The sequence below is a fragment of the Acyrthosiphon pisum genome, chromosome A2 (genome assembly GCF_005508785.2).
Source record: "Acyrthosiphon pisum isolate AL4f chromosome A2, pea_aphid_22Mar2018_4r6ur, whole genome shotgun sequence".
NCBI lineage: Eukaryota > Metazoa > Arthropoda > Insecta > Hemiptera > Aphididae > Acyrthosiphon > Acyrthosiphon pisum.
The window spans coordinates 113,200,257-113,223,513 of NC_042495.1; the positions used below are offsets into that span (position 1 = coordinate 113,200,257).

Below are 23,257 nucleotides of genomic sequence, written 5' to 3' on the forward strand. Positions count from 1 at the left end.
TACAGAAAATGTTTACTTACCGGAAGGTTTGTCCGATGAGAATTTTAATCGAAAACCATTTAGATCGTCTTTTTTGTAAGCTTTTTCATAAACCAGCAACATCTCATTTGAAATTGATTCAAACATATAATTACGTGATATAGGGTTAAGAACAGGTTCAATGCATACATAATTTCGATCAGTCATAATATTTATCTTTTGATAAGCCTAAGGACATTCAACAGTTTTTAATTCAAATATCTACATAATACAATGGTTGACGTTTTCATTTTTAAATATATTACATGTACCTAATACTGCAGTATTATTTTAGGTAGGTATGTAGGTAAAATGTATTATATTATATAATTGAAAATAGTAATTTATATTTACTCTGAGTTTTTCTTTAAACCTATTCTCTGGTAGACCATTACTTTCACAATTTTTAACGAGCGATTTTTCTTCGATTATTTCAACAGTAATTCTACGTCCCATGGGTACCTTAATATAATAAGAGCAATGCGTTATTTCGCTATTGAAACTGGTATAGGATGGACTGTTTATTTCACCACTTTCAACTTCGTAATTCTTCATACAATCTTTGAACAATAAACGCAGAATGGTTAATATATGCAAACATTATTTCATTCTAAAAGTTATTTTAACAGTACTTAATAATATGTTTATAAAATTGTATTCTAATAGCATATAACATTGAGTATAATATTATGAAAACTCAGTACAGATAAAAAATTATTTGTAAGTTGTAACTATAAAAAAATAATATTTTGATAGCTTTCAATAAAATCAAAACTTAACCCTCTCAATGAAGCTCATTTTACGTAATTCACTTTTATAATTAGCGTAAATGGTGTATTAATATCTTGTATAGGTAATAATTAATTAAATTACCAATGTAGTCAGTCTCATATGATATTAAAAATTTAGCTTGTGTGTTGTTCATACGAAATGGTCCGTTTATTAAGTGTGATTTGAATTTAATAATTAATTCTTGACCAGATGATCTGATGTCATCTAATGGTAGATCTGAACCAACAATTGTTGATATCTTCACCACTAGAAAAAATACAATATTATAAAAATCAAATTGTCCTCAAAATATTGTAATCATGTATTTTCAATATTTTTCAACTGGTGTATAAACAATTTATGAGAAAGAATATAATTTCCAAACTACCTATTTGACCAAACAAGAATTATTTTCGACATTAAAAGAAAAAATTACTAAATACAATTGAAAATGTCAAATAATTAAAAATAGCTCAAAAAAATGTCAAAATATTTTGTAAATGTTATCATTTACAAGACATACTCATATAAAAATTTGGTGAACATTTTAAGTATATTTTTGTATTTAACTAATATTGAAAAAAATAATTGGAATATTCAACTTTGACCTCTCAAAAATAGTAAATATAGATCAAGTTTGTTATGAAATACCATCCTCTATAACATTAAAATTATTAATGCTATTTTTCTATTACTTTTCATGTTACAGATACGAAAAAAAAACAGATCATTATAAAATAAATTCATTCATTGTTTCACTTAAAATTTAAAATTTAAACGTTACTTGTTTTGTTGAGTGGGTCCACGTCGAATACGGTTAAAGTATCGTCATAAGTTTCATTGTTTACTGTATTTTCGACTATTCCGATGCCTGGATATCGGCGTTTTAGTCTCACCGTCTCAAATTTCAACTTAACTTGCATACCGGGTTCAGCAATAATTTTATACTCACAATCCATGTTTGCCTCATATGAACCGGGATAATTAGGTGACGAAATTTTACCCTGAGGTGCCCGTCGAGTGCCACCGCATTTCGCTGTTAGAAAACAAAATATTTTATGAACTCCAAATGTAATTTTTATTTTAAAATTATTTTTATATGTTAAATGCAAACAAATTGTTACAAAAAAAATCCGAAAATGTTGTAATACAAGAATTACAGTCTTGTAAAGTATTCAAATAAATGTATTCAAATAAAAGTATTTGAATACTTTTTTTTGTTTTCGAATACTATTCTAAGTACTTTTTTTTAAAAAGTATTCAAATACATATTCTGAATACTTTTATTTGTATTTTTTATTCATTAAAAAAATACTTTTTTCCGATCCAGAAAAATAGTTTTAAATTTGTGCCAAGACATATTATAAACCATGAGCATTAATTGTATTCTTTGAACGAAAGATAATATTGGCCCATATTATTATTTTTATAACACCAATATGTTGTACTTACCCCGTTTGGTCCGTATCAGCTGTATTATAATATGTCGTCAGCATTTATATATAACATGATATTACAATGCATTTTTAATTATTAATTACCTAATAAATGTTAAATACCAATTGTGAAAAAAGTATTCTAAAAGTACTCTTTAAAGTATTCGAATATATATTCTGAATATATTTTTAAGAACTATTTGAATACGTATTCTGAATACTTTAATTTTCATTTATTCGAATACATATTCCGAATACAAAATAAAAGTATTCTTTACTAGACTGAAGAATTATTATGAAAAAAAAAATTGTACTTTAAATATTATGTAACTTTACAAATGTCACATATTTGTAAACTTTACTAGACATTAACCTTTATCAATTGTTAATTCTTTTTGAATCTAAAAATGTTCACGATGGTTATGTCCAAATCTTATGAAACTATTGAAACTTAATTACAAAATCATAACCAAAAACATTGAAATACATGTCAATTTGTTGAGGTCAATTTACAGAAATGACGATAAAACGATAAAATGTAATTTAATATAAAAAAAAAGGACAACAATAAAACGATTTAAAAATGTTTGTAATGGTGCCCAAAATAGTATGAATAATCACTTAAGTTTAATCAAAAAAATAAAATTGTAGTTACCTATAGTAACATTCAATTTAAAACCATTACTGGGTATGTTTATATCCGTGAAATACTTGATGTATAAAAATCTGTCTGTAGTTTCGATATCCTGAATGTCCGTATCGTGACAAATATGACTTATTAATCGTGAAAATCGAGCTGCGCCATCTCTGAATTCCAAATATTCTGTTTCACATCTATATTTTAGGCACCAAATTAGAATTAGAATATGTTATAATTAATTTATAAATTATGTATATATATAATAAATATAAAAATTAATTTTATGGAAAAAATGTAGTTTAAATGATAACCAATCTTAGCCAAAGTTAATATTTGACTTGACTATAAATTAGTAAATTTACTAAATGCAAAAAAGAACGGGTAATAGATGTCGCTTTGTTGTACAGTCTGTAGGTTACAAGTGGGTCACTGTAATGGCCAATGGGTGGTGTTAAATTTTAATTCAATGATATAATATTATCATCGTATACGAAAAACTATGTGAGCGGAGATATATCAGCCAAGCATATTGTGTATTATATTGGTATTATTATAAATATTATAATTCATTAATAATATTTTTAAATTACAATAAAATAAATAAAAATTCTTGTTTGAACCTAAAATAACTATAAAATATACTGGGTTTTTAGATTTTTTGGATTTTGTTTTATACATTTTTAACTACAAAATCGTTTTAAAATTTGACACATTTTGTAAACATCGAACTTGAAATGCTTATAAAAAAAAAATTGTGCGTATGTATTTTCAATATTTTTCAATTGCTAAAGTAACAATATATCAAGAGTCTTGTCTTACATTTTTACGCTTTTTTACCAAACACATAAAATTTCATTGACATAGATAAAATAACTAAAATAATTGAAAATTGAAAATGTCCGAAAATGGTCAAAACGTGTCAAAATATTTTGTAAATTTTATCAAGTATAGAAATTGATAAAATAAACATAATATGGTGGAAATTTCAAGTATCTACAGTTGTTAATTTTATTGAATTACAACAAAATAAAAAATCGCTACAAAATGAGAAATGAAGTGAATATTGTTATATAAATTTGAACTTCAAACGCTCATAAAAATTTGATTTGACTTTCTGGTAGACGTTTCTTTGATAAAGGTAGTCAGACTTATGAGGAATCTTGTATTCAATTTTTAAACCTAAGGTTTAAAAATAAAATTTTTTATGAATTTCTGACTCACAATAATTTGCACATTTTCGTGATTTTTATGACCTACCTATTTTATCAACATTTGACTTTAAATGCATATAAAAATAATTGTGATTATATATTTTTAATATTTTTCAACTGCCATTGTAACAATAAATTGGGAGCTTTGCCCCAACAAATACAATTGTGCTGACATTTATAAGTAAAAAACTAAAAATTGGAAACTAAATATGGCCCAAAACAACTCAAACAAGTCAAAATATTTGAAAAATCTATCTTGTATAAAACATGCTAATATAAACATTGAAAATGTCATATATCTACGGTTAGCTGTTTTAGAGTTACACCATAAACCAAAATAAATGTTGAGTACAAATTTCCGTTATCTTATATTTTTTTCGCGGCGCTTTTGAAAACTTCTGGAAATTTAAAATTTTGGTCTTCCGATGCACCAACAAGAGTTTCCATCGAACAAGATACTAATGTTGAAAATCGATGTATTACTTTGTCTAGGCACTTAACGTATAGAAAGACCAAAAAAAAATGTTTAAAAAATTAAAAAAAAAACAAAGCACATTTACGGTATATTATATCACACGCTCAACGCTACACAATAGTTATATACAATCAAATTGTAAAATTACACTATAAAATGTAATTGAAAACTTACAAGTTCTTAGATTACAATGTTTTATTATCTTGTAATTCGTTTTTCATAAGGTACCTACATAATTATGTATAATTTTAGTCGTATAGAATAAACTAAATTTTTACCAGCAATAAAATTAGCATCGATACATTTATAGAAAGAAAATAACATGAACTTTAGTATTTACTTACTCATCGCTATCAGATAAATCTATGTCTTCAATGATTACAGATATCCGTTCGGTAGGCGGTGCAGCTACCGTCCATATGCATTCTATGTGGGCTGGAGGTATATTTGGATAAGAAGGAGATGTGATTTGGGTAGTACTGTATGCATCATTCAAATAAATTTGTCCACCACAGTTTATTGAAATTTCTTCAAACGCTATTTTTATCTAATTTGAGAAGTTATCAGATTGGTAAGTTTTAAACAACATAATATTCGTGTATTCAGTAAACATTTAAGGAAAACAATGCATTTAAGAACATTTTATAATTATACTAATTATTTAGCCACATAATATAATATTTAATTTTATTGGTGATAATAGATGTTTAAGGTTGGGAAAGTTCCTCAATTAATTGTAACTGGTTACAATTTACAAGTTAATCCAAAACTATGTAACTAGTTTCAAGTTAATAGAACTTTTATGTTGAGTAACTAGATATAAGTTATAAAAGTAAGTAAGTTATACATACAACTTACTTACAATGTTACATGTTACTATGATATACCCAATAATGTAAATGTCATACAGTATACACTATTAAACTTACTATATTGTCTCCATCAACTAGTACAGCATTGATTTGTAACATATTATCGGTCGTAGATAAGGTTGATTCATTAGATTCATTACAGTATTTCCCTTTGCCGATAAAAGATGAATCCGCGTAAAATCCATTTTTCAACTAAAATATTGTGTAAAAGATTAAGAATGAAAACATCATATTATTGTACAAATTTAAAAATATGTTTAGTTATAAAGGTATTAATAATGTATATCTGCATGAAATGTTTCTTCAAAAAATTAGGGAAACAAATAATAATTGTCATATTTCCAGTATCTAAGTGTTTCACGCATTTACTTGTACGATGTCTTGAAAAAATACTAAGTCAATATTTACTAACACAACTCAGAATTAAAACGAAGGGCGTAGGAGAAAAAATTGGAACTAAATCTCAAAGTCAACCTGTTCATAATATGAGCCTACATACCAAAACATAACCATCAATACATAGACTGTATGATGATAATTTTATGGTCATAAGTTTCATTAAAATTGTTCTTCCTGGCCGTACAGTGATATTCCATGTGCATTGAAGTTGATACGAGTCAAACAGACTTGATGTATTAGATAAACTAACGACTCCTGTTGGTCCTCGCAATTGACCTCCACATTCTATTATAACATAGAAAAGTAAGAAACAATTATCTCTGCTCTTACATATAAAATACAATTGATTAAGATAATTTAACATACTTAATTTTGCTTTAACTTTAAATCCTGTTCCATTTAATGACTTGTTTGAAATGAACGTTAATATTACTTTATTCTTTCCGACTATACTTTTATCATGTATTAGTTTGGGGTTTGCATACAATGTTTTCAACAGTACTGTATTTGCCGTATCAGGATCAACTAAAACGTATTTATATAAACTATATTATACATAATACTATGATTGATTTAACAACAATTTATGTTTATGAAAAGTCAACATTTTAGTTCCAAAAGAATAAATAATTCTGTTGATATTCAGCAGTCAAGGCCTAGTCTGTAGAGTAAAATAATAAGTTTGTAGACATTAAAAATATGGTATGTTATTAGATGTTGTATGCAGATCAAGGAAGCTATTGAACACAAAAAAATATTCTTTCATAACTTTTTATGTGTTTTAATGTACTTACCGCATATGTCTTACATGAATCAGAAGACTTAAAGCGGCAGTAAGTACGCTTTTATATGGAGTTAATATTATTGGCATATGTGTTATTAAATATTTATGTATGTGTCTTACAATTTCAGATATATAAATAGGTTGTATTCACGCGTACATTTCAATAAAGGATTGACTCAAATATAGATGAGGTATCATCTAATTTAAATGTATAAAATTCTAAAATAAAACTTAAGATCACACAAAACCCACGTATTGAATTTATTTATTATTTTTTTTAATGGAGAATATATTATTTCTTATCAAGTAGCCTATAACATCATACAAATTTTAATTCTATTTCGAGGCCACTGTCAAATTCAATCCAACTTTGCTAGAAATACTGTTGTGTAAATACAATGATATTACAAGGAAAAAAAAACAGTAAATCCAGATCAGTTACGGTTTTTATTCTAGTATTTGAACGTCCTGCTTATTTATTTTGATCTTAATGAATTTATGTACATACTGCCTTCTTTGTTATTTTTTTGTCTATTTATTTGAAATTTGAATGATAAAGAATTAAAATATTATCTATCAACACCAAAAATAGGTTTTGATCAACTAATGTTATTGCTTAGTGTTTTATAACAGCAGTATTACAATTTATAAAAAAATATCTTTAATTAATACCTACCTATCTAAGATGAATATAAACAATAAATAAGTTCCTACAATAATCAATTAACTTAAAAAAATAATAAAATATGTAATAAAACATCAATAATACCAGTTTCAATGTTAAGGTAATCTCCATAATGCCTATCTAATGATAAATGAATTGGATAGAAATCTAGGTCAATAATTTCAATATCAATATGATAATGTGATTCCGTGTGTAACATCCAAGTAACATTGAGATTCGGTTCATAACCATGAGGATACCCAGGACTTGTAATGGTCACACTTGTATTAGAGCTTGGTGATAAATAATAGTCAAATCGCGTATTATTAACTGTAAACAAAAATAATGCATCAATGTTTTAAATGTGCATCAATTATTGTATTTTTTTTAACTCATTATATCCATATAACAACATATTATTGATTTAAAATAATGTATTTCTATAATTTCACTTACAATTATAATCCAACATTGGATATAGTTTGTCCGAATATACCGCATCTATTTGTGTCCACGATAGTAAAAACCGAATACCTCCAACATTTTTCTGTCCTGCTATCAATCGTATGAAAACATTGCTATCGCTTGATATGATAGTTTTCTTATATTCTATATTGGGATTTGAAGTGCTTAGTTCTAATAAAACTAATGATTCGACATCACTTCCGTCGTATATCTAAAAGAACAATTCAAATCAAAACTGAATTTAAAAAAAATTCTGATAATAATATGTTGTTCTATTGTTGTAGGTTTTAAAAAGTATTTATTTACTTTTAATTCGTGAATTTCTGATGTAGAAATAAAGTCATTTATCACAATTTGAACTTTTTTATATAGATCTACCCTTATTGTCCAAGAATAATCTTCACTATCTCTGTATGGTCTAGGATACATTGGACTAGAGATATTCCCTGACTGCTGTGACTTGTAGATTTTGGAAACTAGCATATAATTGTTAAAAACTACTTAGTTAAAAAAAATGTTATCAGTGTGATATTAATATTACCATATTTAAAATCTGCAGTAAATCCCTTAGCTGAGCCAACAGAATTGGAACGAAATTTGACCCAAAGTGTTGAACCTGAAGTAACATTAGATGGCAAATTTGGTCCGCAAAATATACCTAAAACTGGACCAATAGAATCCCCTTCTCTGACTTCCACATAATCTTCATTACAAAACTCGTCATCTTCTAATTCAAAAGCAATGAAATTCAAAGACACAAGATTTCCAAAGGAGGACTTTAATATCCAAACACATTCTGAATCTCTAAAATAATTATTTGGATAGTTGGGTGAAGAAATCGTTCCTCTTATGGAGTCATACGTTCCACCACATGCTAATTAAAACAAAACAATATTATTACGAGAATATTTACATCGTGTGAGTTATATCATATGTTTACTCACCTACTGATCTTACAGAATACAGAGCTGTAAACGAATCCAACGCACCAGAGTTATCTGTGAACTCTATACGCATAGCCGGTCCATTACTGACAATAGGCGGTGGTATTGGATTTGATTTACAAAACTTTAATATTTGAGGTGCATCTGAATCTGGACCATCCAAAATTCGAAATATTGTGTGAAATAAACCACCAGAACACTGCACATTAGTATTATTTGTGGTCCCAACCACACTATTTTCTAAAGGATGCACTATATCAATATGCGTAAAAGTTAATGTGACTTTTGACTGAAGGGTATCAGATATGATAGTCCAAGTGCAGTTCTGGAGTTCACCATTTGTAAAATATGGATTGTTAGTTATAATTCCCGAATCATTTGTTATTAATTTTGCACCACATGCCTAAAAACCAATTCATCTCAATAGTAAAAGAATTGTATATATTAATACTAATAAAAATTACCGTGGAATATATTGCTTTAAACCCTTTTGCTTGGAATTCATGTTTACCAACTTCAAACGATATAAGGAGCTTATTCGATAAAGATATAACAGGTGGTGGTACACTATTTCCAGAGTGATTGAGGAGTAATTTCCCATGCATATTACCATCATATACAAGGACGATATCATTATTCCCTTGAGGCGAACTCTGAGTACTGAAGTCGGTAAATGTAAGATTAATTAAATGATTTTCTGCTATCTCAATATTCCACGTACAAGAACTGTGAGAATCATAGCTCTGCGGGTAATTGCTAGTATGGATAACTCCTCGGGGAGCCGTAAACATTCCACCACATTCTACAAAAAAAAACAAAATTAAAAACTATTGATATTAAAATAGTCACTTTTATAGCTTTAAATTATAGACAAAAGATTTTGTAGTAGGTATAGGTTTATTTATATAGGGTTATTTATCACTTGTCATCAGATAGAATTTTCAACGAAAGTATTTGTTAAATTGTCCAGTATTTTATGTTGAAAATTGAAAAATTTATCCTACAGTAATAATATGCTTAGCCAACATTTTATTATAATAATTATAATTATTAATTCAAAGTTATAAATATAGTCATAATTTTTTTGCATCAGAAAATAATATTTTTTTTTTTAATTTACGTAACTTGTGTGATGATGAACTATTAGGATATCTATATTAAACACATTTATTTTAGGTACATTTTTAGTTCAGTCAAGTGTGAAAAAATAGTGGTAAAATTGTTTATGAAAAATGATGCCTTGTAAAACAGTTTAGGTACTGCCACAAATTGTATACAAATTGAGCTCACCTTTTATGTAATTTTTACGATACAAAAAATATTTCTAGTTTATCATATAACAAGATACATTTTTTATCAAGATATATAAATTAAGTTAAATGTAAACACACCTTATCAATAATATAATTAATCAGATAATTATATACTTGGGTAATAATATGATCATTTTAAATAATTATAGAAGAAAATAAATACTTGATTCAATAGTCCTGTATGTAGCTTTGAAACGTTTTCTCTGAGATTCGTCGACTGATACAAATCTTACAAAAACTTCATTTCCACTAGACGTCAATGTAATTGGACTTGTTTGTTTATGGCATATTCTTAACAATTCTGGGGCTGAATCATCATATCCATTGTAAATCTGTAAGAAATATTAGTTTTTAAAATTAGGTATATTATTTAAACAGACCCATGTATGTATTATATACGTACATCTAAGTAATCAATTAAACAAGATCCTGAAGTTTCAAACCACAAATCTTCTATAGTTATTTCAACAATATATCCTTTATTGATGATAATATTCCATTCACAAGTTGTACTCAAACTATAAAATCTAGGATATTCAGGTGATGTAAATTCTCCTTGAAATTTATTTAACACTCCACCACAGCCATCTACTATCCATTCGATACGAAAATTATTCTTAAGTTTATTATCTTTGAAGGAATCATACGTGACTCTAACAATATTCTTAGTTGAAGATATCACCGAATGTGGTTCTATGGAACAATTATTTTTCCACAAAACAGTATTAATTTCGTTCTTGTTTACTCCTTCAGTTATCTATGATTAAACATATCAATTAAAGTCAATCAAGAACCATAATATGTTTTGTGTTATATAAAATATGTAAATATATTTACAATTAATTTGGTATCTGTACATTGAATACTATACTTAAAACGATGAGTAATAAAATGATCTGAGAATGAACCTCTATGCGGAAAAGGATATCTAAACAGATGCAAAATCTAAAGTTAATGGCTATTGATTTCTTAATTTTTTTAAATTTAAATAGTTGTTCTCAATATTTATTATTTATATATTTTTAGATTCTGAGTGAAACGGTGAATGTATTGATTTTACAATGATGTGTGTGTTTTATTTTTATTTTTTTGTCTGTCATCACCTTTTAGGACATTTAAAGTGCTTAGATTTTCTTCAACAGTACCTTTTCTGATAGGAAAGTGAATGTAGTTGGTACTTTGGGGGGTCAAAAGTAAAATTTTCCTAGTAGTTTTCAAAAGCAACGTGAAAAACAAAAGAAAAATTAAGGAAAAACCGGAATTTTTACGCAAAATCTGTTTTTGAGAAAATCAATTTTGGTTTTTGGTACAACTCTAAAACAAATGACCGTAGGTGCATACAATTTTGACTGAACGTTTATGTTTGCATTTTCTATACACCATACAATTTTTCAAATATTTTGATTTATTTTGAGCTGTTTACGGACATTTTCAGTTTCCATTTTTTTAGTTTTTTTTTTTCTATAAATATCAATACAATTTTATTTGTTGGTTAAAAAAGCTTGCAAATTTAATAAAAGATTCCTATTATATTGTTTCAAAGGCAGATGAAAAAAATTAAAAATCCAGAGTCATAGCTTTTTTTTTATTAGCATTTAAAGTTCAAAAATTGACAAAATATGTAAAAATCACGAAAATTAGCAAATTAATTTGAGTTAAAAATTCGTAAAAATTTTTCTTTTTAAATCTAAGATATAAAAATTATAATACAAGATTTCTCATAAGTTTGTCTACCTTTAAAAAAAATGTCTATAAGCAAGTTAAATTAAATTTTAATGAGCGTTTGAAATTCATATTTTTACATTTGATATTCACTAGATTTCTCACTTTACGATTTTCTTATATTGTTGTAAGTAAAAAACGAATGAGTGTAGACACTTGAAAATTTAATTGAATGTTTATATTGTTTATGTTCTAAATACGATAAAATTTTGAAAATAATTTGACTCTTTTTGAGCTGTTTATGGATATTGTCAGTTTTCAATTTTCTTAGTTTTTTTTTTCTATAAATATTAATAAAGTTTTATCTGTTGGGCCAAAAAGTGTAAAAATTTAATACAATGCTCCTGATATATTGTTACAATAGCAATTGAAAAACATTAAAAATACATGGGCACAATTTTTTTTTTAAGCATTTAAAGATCGAATTTTGACAAAATTTATCAAATTTAAAATTGAATAATTATTTTGTAGTTAAAAATTTATAAAATGTTCAAATTTTATATCTAAGGATTGAAAATTTAAGACAAGATTCCACGTAAATAGTTAATTCGGTTACCAAAAAATCTAAAAATACATAAGCATATACATATTTTTATAGTAATTTTAAGTTCAAATTTGGACGAAATTACATATTAAAAAACCTGGAATAACTATTTTAGTTATTTTGTTGTGATTGTATATTATTATTCGTGGGTACATGAAACTTCTAAAGTATACTATTATATATCTATGATAGTACCACAGTCTGTTGTTGACGTATAACACGTTAAAGTACCTAATGGATATTGTGATATGATTAATTTAGAATTTATTATAGATAACTATTATAGATCAATTTTTGTTTTAATACCATAGATAAGTATAAGTATATGTCTAATACCTAGACTGATATACCGTCTCCACTCAGAATCGTTTTTCTTATACAGTAATATTATATCATTGAATTCAAATTTAATACTATCCATTTTACAGTGACCCACTTGTAACCTACTGTACAGCAGATCGACATCCACTTACCCACCTTTTTTACTCTTAATTTTACATTTTGGTGTTACGGTAAGAATATAAAATAATCAGACTCAATTCCCAATTAATATAATATAAATAAATATTTAAATACAGAGATATAAATATCCTTGCATTATAAGTGTTGCATGCTCTTATATACTTAATATTCTACGTCTAACTTTTCTGTCAGCTGCTACAGTTTAAATTCTTTGTTTATTGGTCACTAGTTACACTTTTTAGAATCAATAATTAGCTTTAATTTTCCATTTTAAGAGTGGTTCTGAAAAAATTAGATCCAGTCTTTGAGGGGTAAAAAATATGAAAATTCCAGTGAGGTTAGGTTAGGTTATTGAGAAAAAAATCACCACGTTTTTATAGGTATAAGACATTTTTAGAAATAAAAATTTTAAATATATTTAATATATAATTTTAACTTTAAAACAAAGTCAGTGATTTCCATGATTTGAATTTCAATCGAGTATGAAAAAAAATTATAATATATTGTTTTAATACTGTTGAAATTATTAAGTTTATGCAGTTATAATTTTATTAATTACAACAACAAATGTTCGTTTAATTTTATTTCAGTATCTCGAATATTTTAAATAATACCCACTGTGAATTTTGAAACCCAAAACTACCAATTACATCCAATTTTATCCATACGTAATGACTAATGACTACTTAATAAATAATTAAATACTTAATTACATAACATCAAATACACATACAAAATAGCACCTAATACAATTTACCTGAATGGACTTGACGAAAAAGAAGGATTTCGTCTGGTAAAAAATATTGACGAACGTATACCGTCTTCGCTGTAACCTGGATAGAGTGGTGTCTTGATAACGGTTTTCTCTATTTTAAATTCGGTAAAAGTTATGTTAATTTTATTTCCTTTAGGAGCCACAATTGTCCATAAACATGTATCTTCGTTTGTATATTCTTCTTGAACTATTTCAATGACGCCTTGATATCCTTTCAAATTCACACGGCAGTCTAAACATTAAAGATTATTATTTTTAAATACAATTTTGCCATATCATTCATAAATATTTTCTTGATTATTTAACTCATACGGACCAGTATCATATTTTAATGAAAACCCTCTTCCTTTGGAAAAACCGCTACTTCTAAATTTAATATACATTTGATTTGATGTCGAATGTATAAATTGAGATACACCAGTATCATTACAAAAGGTTCCTAATAATTTACTAGCAGAATTTCCGCCGTCATAAAACTGTAAAAAATAATTTCTTACAATTTATACACAAATTGAATTACAATCAACAACAAATGTGTTTTCACTTAAATTGATAAATTTAACATAAGTCATGTTTATTGGGATATATGGACAGGCTTGAATTAAAAAAATAATGATTAATGATGGTGGGATAGGGATGGGTTGAATTCCAAAAAACATGAAATTTGTAGACCCCTCTATAATATTATATGCTTAAACACAAGGGCAACGGCATACAATATTTAAGACATTAATTTATTATTCAGACCAAAGCTATAAATTTACCACCTACGAGTATTAAGACTCAATTGATACATACTTCAAGAAAATCATCTTTACACATTAATCCAGGAACATTGTCTGTTACTAACTGTATATCTAATATAGTAAGCTTGATTTGACTGCCTTGCCCCACAGATATCTTGTAAAAACATTCTAATGTTTCTGGTAAAGGCAATGGATAGTTAGGAGACACGATATATCCTTTACCCGAATACAATTTTCCACCACAACCTTTTAATTATGAAATATTAAATATTATGTGTATATTTAAATTATATTATATTTGATAATACCTCTAGCGATTGAATTCCATTGCATAAAGAAACCTTTAAGTCCAACAGACCCATCAGATACAAATCTTATAAGGAGTGAATATCCGGCTGAAGATATAATAGGAATAATTTTAGATCCACAAAACTTCCCAAGTAAAGGTGATGTTAAGTATCCACCATTTCTATAAAAATGTATAGTTACTACACGTCATATTAATGATTCATACTCAAATTATATAAGTATATACCGAATTTCAAGATAATCAAGTTCACAGTCAAAACTTTCTTCGAGAGAAAATTGACTGATGTTCAACTGAATCTGATTTGAATCTGGTACATTTATGGTCCATATACAATTCATTCGCTTGGGATAGTTATCTGGGAAGTTTGGTGACATAATAAAACCTTCTGGGGTGAAGAAGTTTCCACCACATGCTGCATAAATATACATAATTAACTATGTGACAAATGTATCTAGGACTGAACATACCTTGTGCTCTATTAAAGGAAATATAATTTAACATGAAGCCATCCAGTGCTCCTAAATGATCAGTTTTATATACTATTGTTAAACGATTACCTAATGAAGTCAATACAGGCGGAACTTTAGATCCACAATATCTAAAAATGAATGAATATCAATTTTAAATATATTCGTAAAAGCATTAAATTTTCAATTCAAAGTACCTATTTTAATAATAACTTCGTATGTTGAATTAGGTATATGGTATTAGGTACATGTGAAACTCTTCAGTCACCTACTTACTTGGCAATTTTTGATGCGTTTCCTTGAATACTATTATCGTAGACATCAACATAGTCATTATTACAAGTGAGATGGTCATCCAAGGAAAATGATACCCAATTTAATTGAATTTGACTAGATTCATTTACAGATATAATCCATTTACAAATCTGATTTTTTAAATATTGTTCCGGATTTTTCGGTGATTGTATGGTACCTGACGGTTGCTTTAATATACCACCACATGCTAAGAAATATAAAAAAATTAAAGTCATAATTATCATGGTTATTAATTTAATTCAATAATACAATTGCTCACTTATATCAATGGTTGAATAGTTAGCCTGAAATCCTTTATGAGAATTAATATTTTTATTTGAAAATTTTAACCACATATAATTATGTGTTGATATGTATGGAAGTTTGGGAAGTTTTTGAATATTTCCACATAGCAATGCGATTATAGGTGAATTTGCGTTGTCCCCGTCTCTGATCTGAAAATTATATAATTTACATTAAACATCAATAAAATGTAGGTACGATACAAACTCGTAATGGTTGTAGGTTACGAAAAATTTAAAATATATGAATCAAGACTCATTCAAATTTTAACAATTTACTTAAGATGTTACGATTAGATTACCTATAACAATTACGTATATCGTATATTATAATTACACATTTTCAAATACTTTATGTGCCTTGTGTAATGTTCAATAATATAAACGACTGTAAATGAAAAGATTAAATATTCGATTTCTAAAATAAATGTACAAATTGTATACATATTTTAAATTATTTACATAATTTATGGACGTTTGTGGAGTTATACTTCATCAAACTACTATGGTTCTTTCAATATTATTATTTACATTCAACATTTATAAATATGTAGTATTCATTATTCAAGCTATAGCTATTAATTGATTTAAACACTAAATTAAATGTAGGTACTATAAATATAATAATATATATACAAATATTATAAAACCAATATAAGTATCTAACCAAGTGATCAATATAAAATATTTCAAAATTATAATTACCTCTACCGAATCATAATTACATAATGGATACGTAGGATCCATATCTATATCCAAAAATGATAATCGAATAGCTTTGCCAACTGGTTGCTCGATTAGATACTCACATATTTTATCTTGTGGGTAAGGGTTTGGATAGAATGGCGATTCGATTATACCATCACTAGCAATAAATGTTCCACCACATACTAAAAGTAAAAAGTGGTTATTAAAGTCCAATAATTTATATTACAATCAAGGACACCATATTATTATATTGTATTGTCATTATTATTCCTTTAAAGTATCATCAAAATTAGTAAATAAGAACTAGTAATTAACTAGGAACACCATTACCGTTCATGCATTACAAACGAACTTGCTAGACTAACTAAAAATGCAAAGATTTTGTTGACACCTTATACCTACTATGGTAAATACCTTTTTTTTAGTTTTATTTTTATTAAAAGAATAATTACAATCTATAAAAACATTTTATACAATAAGTAAAATACCTATAAATTTATTGGGTAATTATTAGAACAATAAACATGCATTGTTTCAAATTTGATAAGTTACATGAGAAAAAAGTTACATGTCAGAGATAATATAATATAAATGGGCTTCGGAAAATTAAATAAAAAATTTTGTTCTCTAAAAATGAGAAACACTTAAAAAATGATGACGATAAAAAAATTTAGGTACCCAATAATTAAACTATTTAAAAAAAAAAAAAATTTATAAAATTAAGTAAGAAAAATATATTGAAATATTGAAATATTTTAGAGATCATAAATTGTTACTGTTTAAACTTTGAAACAAATATTTTTTAATTGTAAATTACCAATAAAAATAGATTCATACTTGAAGTAAATTAGCAGTAAATAAGATTTTATTTTTATCTATTATATTATATTCATACGTACATGTATCATATTTAATTGTAAACCCATCAACTTTTGATGAAAAATTTGATATAAAAAGAAGAGTAACTTCATTACTGTTAGAGATTATTGGTTGATCATATCTAGTTGAACCACAATAACGACCAATTAATGGAGATTTTATATTAGGGCCATCGTGGATCTGTAATAATATTCATATATTATATTCCTATCATAACATTAATTCAAAAGTATTATGAAGAATTAATCAAATTTAGGTAAAACCAACATTGCAAATAAGAAATAACACATACTTCTAAGAATTCTTTTAAACAATTTTGAGAATATGTAATGCCAAACTTCTTGACAAATTCAAGTTTAAGTTTCTGATTAAGTGGCATTTGTATATGCCACTCACAATTAAAACTGTCCAAATCATTAAAGCTATCACTGGTCAAATGTAAAGGAGAAGCTATGATTCCAGACGTGCTTGTATAAGTACCACCACATCCAGGAACACCTATTAAAATATAATATGTAACTTTTAAAAATAATAAATTTAAAAATAATTTTATGAGAAACATAATACAGAATATTGAAAAAATAAAAATAATATTATATGGAAATAATAAATACCTTCAATTACACTATATATCATTTGAAATCCATAGTCTTGACCAAGACTATCAGAATGGAAATGCAAACTTACATGTGAACTTGATGTTATTATCGGAGGAGGTAAACTTTGTTTAGGAGTATTGCACAGTTTTGCCAATATTGGATTATTCTGAGTAAAACCATCTCTTATCTACATTTTTAATTAAATAATTGTATTTTAATATTATGATTATTTTTTAGATAATCTACGGTTGTCGGTTTAACCATCAATAATAGTACCCGTATGAAAATGTTACCTCTAAATAATCAAAACTGCAATTTATATGGTGCTCAAAACTTAATGAAAAGAAATTTAATTGAATTCTTTTTCCTGGACTAGCATTTAATGTCCAATAACAGTCACGATTAGGTGGATATTTTCTTGGAGAACCGGGAGAGGACAATGTTCCGTGAGAATCGATATTTAGTGTTCCACCACAGTCTAAAAATAATAATTTAACATTTTTAATTAAGGTAAAATAATGGATGATTCTAAACTCTCCCGAGACTGTTCTTTACTACCTACCTGACGCCGACGGGTACATGCAAGGTCTCCTGACTCTGTAATAACTTAATTTATATATTATAATTTAATGTATATAATTATATGAATACCCACATTTTTAAAATTTAATATACATATAAATTTGAATTTCATAAAAAAAAAATTGTGATAACTTAAGCCAATTTCAAAATAAATTAACATTTTTATTTAATTTTTATAATGATTATAATGTAATGATAACATAAAAATTTAAAAAAACTTAAGGTGACTATTTTTTGGTGTGTACTGTATAGAATCTATCATTTTTCATGGCATAATTTTAAAACAACTCGGGAGAGTTTAAAATTTTCTTAGCAGTTAAATATAATATTAACCATGGAGAGATTACTGTTTTTAAACATCTGGAGAGTTTACTACCACCCAAAATAATATGACAAAAATAAACTCTACCTTGTTGTATTGTTGTGTAATTTAACTGAAAACCTCGGTAATTGTTTGATCCGTCGGATCGAAATTTTACGAAAACTGAATTTGAATCAGAAATAATGCTGTTATTTAAAGGCAATGTATTTCCACAAAATTTACCCAACGACTTTTCATCAACTTCTTCGACATTTTTTATCTAAAACAATTCAAATAGGTAACTAAAAACACAAAATAAAGATAAAATACTTTTACTTCAACATAATCCGAAGAACAATTTATTGATTTTTCAATATCCAGCCAAACAAATGATATATTTATGACGCGAGACGAATTCACTTTGATCATCCATAAACAATTCAAGTTACTCTGGTATGTTAGTGTTGTATTTGACTCGGGATACTTTATTGATCCATTTAAAGTGTCAAAATAACCACCACACACTTTAAAATATATGTACATTAAATTAATTTTGAACACATAACGTTTTTAATAATATCTCGCGTCATACACTAACCTTCTAAATATGATCCACATAAGGTTCCAAAATAACCTCTATCACAGACACACCGAAATTCGCCAGATTTCGGGTCAGAAACACATTCTCCGTTTAGACAGGGATTTACTAAGCATGGGTTTTCTACGCTAATATTACATGTTTGTCCTAGAATGAATTACATTTTTCACAAAACATATAAACTTATAATAGTGATAAAAGGCCGTCAGCAAAATGTCACCTGTATAACCCGTGTCACACTGACACGAAAAACTATCCGTTGAATTTGAAAGACATACACCATGGGAACCACAAGGATTATTCAGGCAAGGATATATTCTATTGTCTTTAATGCATCCATTCATCCCGATTCCATTACCATTATACCCTTGCCGACATGTACATTGGATTGTTGTTTCGGCATAAACTATAAGTGACGTAAAAAAATGTTATACGTGACTTAAAATATAAAAACGTATATAATATTATATCTTGTTTACGAGTGCACTCAGCATTTGGATGACACCCTCCATTGTCTATCGCACAGGCTCCTCCAGATTTATAGACGCAATTAAACCCATTGCCACTATAACCAGGTGGACATGAATCGCATTTAAACGATCCCTGGATAAGTTATCAAAAAAAAGAATAACGTTAAAAGTAAAAAATATGCACAAACTAAATTGCATTTTTCTATGAGCATGCTATTAATTTTGAAAACAATAATATTATTGATAAATAGGTACACGTACTCTCGTGTTAATGCATTGAACTCTGGGATTCACGCTGCATCCACCGTTATTTATCAAACACTCGTTGACGTCGGTACACACAAAACCGTCTCCCTCATAACCTAAACGAATTATAAAACATAAAATCGTTTAATAAACATATTGTATATGAATATAATATTCAGGGGTGTATATTTGGTGATACTTGAATTGCCTCCCATATCATACCTAAATTATTATTAATATATCGAAAATTGTACGTATATTATCGATTATCACATCGATTTTCGAAATGTACAAAATATTATTTTTTTAAAACATACTGACATACAGTATTTCCCTGACAGATTAATTTGTTAAATGCAATAATCTTGTCGATTACTGATTATCAGTTAAACGTTATTCCATCATCATCAGTTCAACATGGTCAGTTTTGTTTGTGCAACAATCACCATAAACAACAAGTTAATAGGTACATAATTTTTATAAAAATGAAAGTCAGTAGTTATTAAGTTAAAACAATTCTACTTTGGGATGGATTTAAATTTGGAATTGATAAGGTTGAATATTTTAATAACTCAACCTCATATTTAAAACTTTTTGGATGTATTAAAACCAATGCAGTTACATACGGTAATATTAATTAGATCTTCCAAAAAGGAAACCAAAACAATTCGTCAACACGTCAAAATTGTCAAAATTAATCAATTTACTCAATTCATTTAATTTATTAATATAAGGTTCAATATATAAGGCTAATACAAGGTTGGAAATCGATTGATTATAGTTATCAGTACAAGAGGGTCCCTAGCCAAAATAGAAGGCATTTCTAGTAATTAACCTTTTTTAAAAAAATCCACGGAAGGCAATTCGAGGGTCAGATAGGAGACAATTCGTGAGCGCTCGTATATTTACCTGTGGGACAGTTTCCGCAAGTAAACGACCCTCTGGTGTTCCTGCACTCGACCGGTGGGTTTGTGGAGCACGTGTGCTTGTTTTCCTTGCATTCGTCCACGTCTTTCGTGCAAGCCGGATTTTGTCCCCCGTCCATGTTAGTCCAACCCTTTACATAAAAATAGGAAAATACCTACGATAGTATGAACACGGACTCGGAAAACTACCCGCCTGAATGACGGGGTGACACTGACCTGATTGCAAATGCACGTGTAACCGACCGTCGACGGTTGATTGATGCACACGCCGTTGCCGCAGAGCTCCGACGACAATGCCCCGTCGCAGTCGTTCTTCCTTTTCGTGCAGTGCAAACCGAACCAGTTCGCCGCGCACACGCACTCGTAACTTCCAGGCGTGTTCTTGCATTCCGCTCCGTTTTGACACCCTAAGTCCGTATGAAGGAAACGTACACATTCATCTACGTCCAATTCGCACATTTTACCCTGTGTAATAAATTAACTATTATATTATTTTGGATCTATTTTTGAAGTATCAAAATGTATTCTCTGATGAATATATAATGTATGTTAATCTTTTTACTATTTGGAAGCCCACTCTACAGTTAAAAGTTCGATAAATGGGAATCAACAAATTATAATATGGACACATATCGTCGTAAGATTAAAGAAATGCAGTGTTATGCAAATCGAAATGCTTTTAAAAATACATTTTGAATACCTGACATATTACAGTAGGTTTAAATTAATATGTTATATACTTTTAACAGACGACTGATATTTTATTACATTTTTGTACAAAAATTACAGAATATGTTAGGTCACAAAAGCATTAAATTGTGTTCCTAAAATTAAAAATAATATTACCAAAAACGTCAATTTTTAAAGTCATTAGTCCAAAAGCGAAGTTTATAAAGTAGGTAATTATAAGTATTTTCCAGGTTTCTACAATAATATAAAATATTTATGCATCTATTACACCTATAGATCCATTATACATAAAACTATTTTTTATTTTAAATTTTAATACATAAATAGCCAATGATAAAAAAATATATCAACACTTACCTGCCAATTATTTGGACAATTACATTGAAATCCGTTATAAAGATCCACACATGTGCCACCATTCTGGCAAGGGTTACTCAAGCATTCGCTAATCGACAGAAGACTAACGAGATTAGTGATTTTCTTTTCCAAATTAGTCAACTATATAATTATAAAAATATTGAAACAACATGTTATTTGCTTATGGGTCAATTTCGATTTACTCACTCTGACTTCTAATCTATCTGCGGCGAACGTCGTTCCACCTTTCTATGCCAACACAAAAAAATTCCGTATACAGTTTTAAGTATTTAAGTGAAATCGGTGGCAAGGAAATGTATGTTGTTGCGTGAGGGTAAGAAATATTTAATATTTAATTACACCAACATTTATTCAAATATACTATACTAAAACTGGAATTTCTAATTATTATATCAAATTAATTAATATAAATCACTGCTGTCACATAAAATTGTATAAATATTACAATTAGAAAGCATCAAGTTAATCTTTAAAAAGTCCAATAATAGTTGTTGTCTATGGAACAATTGTAATTCGTACATACAAAACTTAGCAAAATCAAATCAACTTACACCCTTAGTAGATAATTTCGATGACGTATTCATAATTTGCATTTCCAGAGCGGTAACTCGACTAGATAAACTTCTCGGACCATCTATCAGTGGCACAAATTTGTTTATTGTATCCACAAACTCAGGCAAATCGTTTGTTCGAAACGAATCGATTAGTTCCGAAGCTTCTTTAGCCTATACAATGTCCCCATTAATATTACCAAATATTATTTATTATCTTATTACAGATATATTCAATTATTTCATTACCAGTCCGATAATTTGAAGTAAGTTTTCATTATTCACGTTTATGAATCCTTTTCCTTTAGTACTCAAAGAAATATTGCGGCTAGTGGCGCTGTCGATGCATAGATGTCCGTTGTCAGATCGAAAGCATGGCCTAAATTATTTAAACGCTCATTTTGTTTTAGGTATACCTAATATTTGTTCAAGTAAAGCTCAATTGTATTTTTTATTCAAATTCGATAAATTAATCTTTCATTTTTTTTTTTTTGTTACTGCTCCACAAATATTAATAAAGCTACATATAATGAGAAAATACAATAAATCAATTGAATTGGTAAAGACAACTTTTAATCAGTACATATCTATAATTATCGCAATTTTTAAATATCTTTTTTTAAAGCATATAGTGTATTGATATAATAATGAAACGCGTTAATGAACCATACATATCTATCATTATCATTAACTCGTCTATCTAAAATTATACTCG

At 27.5% G+C, this 23,257-nt stretch overlaps 1 protein-coding gene across 2 annotated transcripts in view; it reads right to left on the reverse strand.

Moving 5' to 3' along the window:
* The window catches only part of LOC107882148 (cubilin), a 40,738-nt gene that overhangs the window by 17,013 nt on the left and 468 nt on the right, over nucleotides 1-23,257 (reverse strand). For both annotated transcript variants that reach the window (XM_029489605.1, XM_016802452.2), the window contains exons 2-44: nucleotides 22,792-22,921; nucleotides 22,543-22,716; nucleotides 22,178-22,219; nucleotides 21,971-22,111; nucleotides 21,140-21,388; nucleotides 20,907-21,054; nucleotides 20,013-20,113; nucleotides 19,761-19,884; nucleotides 19,502-19,687; nucleotides 19,282-19,428; nucleotides 19,020-19,207; nucleotides 18,792-18,963; nucleotides 18,094-18,278; nucleotides 17,816-17,987; nucleotides 17,494-17,699; nucleotides 17,222-17,381; nucleotides 16,320-16,504; nucleotides 15,593-15,767; nucleotides 15,295-15,520; nucleotides 15,019-15,149; nucleotides 14,777-14,963; nucleotides 14,550-14,710; nucleotides 14,294-14,487; nucleotides 13,812-13,971; nucleotides 13,478-13,727; nucleotides 10,830-10,920; nucleotides 10,396-10,749; nucleotides 10,156-10,324; nucleotides 9,144-9,481; nucleotides 8,680-9,082; nucleotides 8,277-8,609; nucleotides 8,042-8,211; nucleotides 7,727-7,946; nucleotides 7,376-7,600; nucleotides 6,189-6,347; nucleotides 5,923-6,107; nucleotides 5,481-5,615; nucleotides 4,896-5,098; nucleotides 2,881-3,059; nucleotides 1,574-1,825; nucleotides 892-1,056; nucleotides 373-578; nucleotides 21-207 (exon numbers count right to left, since the gene is read on the reverse strand). In XM_029489605.1, the coding sequence (XP_029345465.1) occupies nucleotides 21-207; nucleotides 373-578; nucleotides 892-1,056; nucleotides 1,574-1,825; nucleotides 2,881-3,059; nucleotides 4,896-5,098; nucleotides 5,481-5,615; nucleotides 5,923-6,107; nucleotides 6,189-6,347; nucleotides 7,376-7,600; nucleotides 7,727-7,946; nucleotides 8,042-8,211; nucleotides 8,277-8,609; nucleotides 8,680-9,082; nucleotides 9,144-9,481; nucleotides 10,156-10,324; nucleotides 10,396-10,749; nucleotides 10,830-10,920; nucleotides 13,478-13,727; nucleotides 13,812-13,971; nucleotides 14,294-14,487; nucleotides 14,550-14,710; nucleotides 14,777-14,963; nucleotides 15,019-15,149; nucleotides 15,295-15,520; nucleotides 15,593-15,767; nucleotides 16,320-16,504; nucleotides 17,222-17,381; nucleotides 17,494-17,699; nucleotides 17,816-17,987; nucleotides 18,094-18,278; nucleotides 18,792-18,963; nucleotides 19,020-19,207; nucleotides 19,282-19,428; nucleotides 19,502-19,687; nucleotides 19,761-19,884; nucleotides 20,013-20,113; nucleotides 20,907-21,054; nucleotides 21,140-21,388; nucleotides 21,971-22,111; nucleotides 22,178-22,219; nucleotides 22,543-22,716; nucleotides 22,792-22,921 (8,168 nt within the window). The remainder of the gene's footprint in view (nucleotides 1-20; nucleotides 208-372; nucleotides 579-891; nucleotides 1,057-1,573; nucleotides 1,826-2,880; nucleotides 3,060-4,895; nucleotides 5,099-5,480; nucleotides 5,616-5,922; nucleotides 6,108-6,188; nucleotides 6,348-7,375; nucleotides 7,601-7,726; nucleotides 7,947-8,041; nucleotides 8,212-8,276; nucleotides 8,610-8,679; nucleotides 9,083-9,143; nucleotides 9,482-10,155; nucleotides 10,325-10,395; nucleotides 10,750-10,829; nucleotides 10,921-13,477; nucleotides 13,728-13,811; nucleotides 13,972-14,293; nucleotides 14,488-14,549; nucleotides 14,711-14,776; nucleotides 14,964-15,018; nucleotides 15,150-15,294; nucleotides 15,521-15,592; nucleotides 15,768-16,319; nucleotides 16,505-17,221; nucleotides 17,382-17,493; nucleotides 17,700-17,815; nucleotides 17,988-18,093; nucleotides 18,279-18,791; nucleotides 18,964-19,019; nucleotides 19,208-19,281; nucleotides 19,429-19,501; nucleotides 19,688-19,760; nucleotides 19,885-20,012; nucleotides 20,114-20,906; nucleotides 21,055-21,139; nucleotides 21,389-21,970; nucleotides 22,112-22,177; nucleotides 22,220-22,542; nucleotides 22,717-22,791; nucleotides 22,922-23,257) is intronic.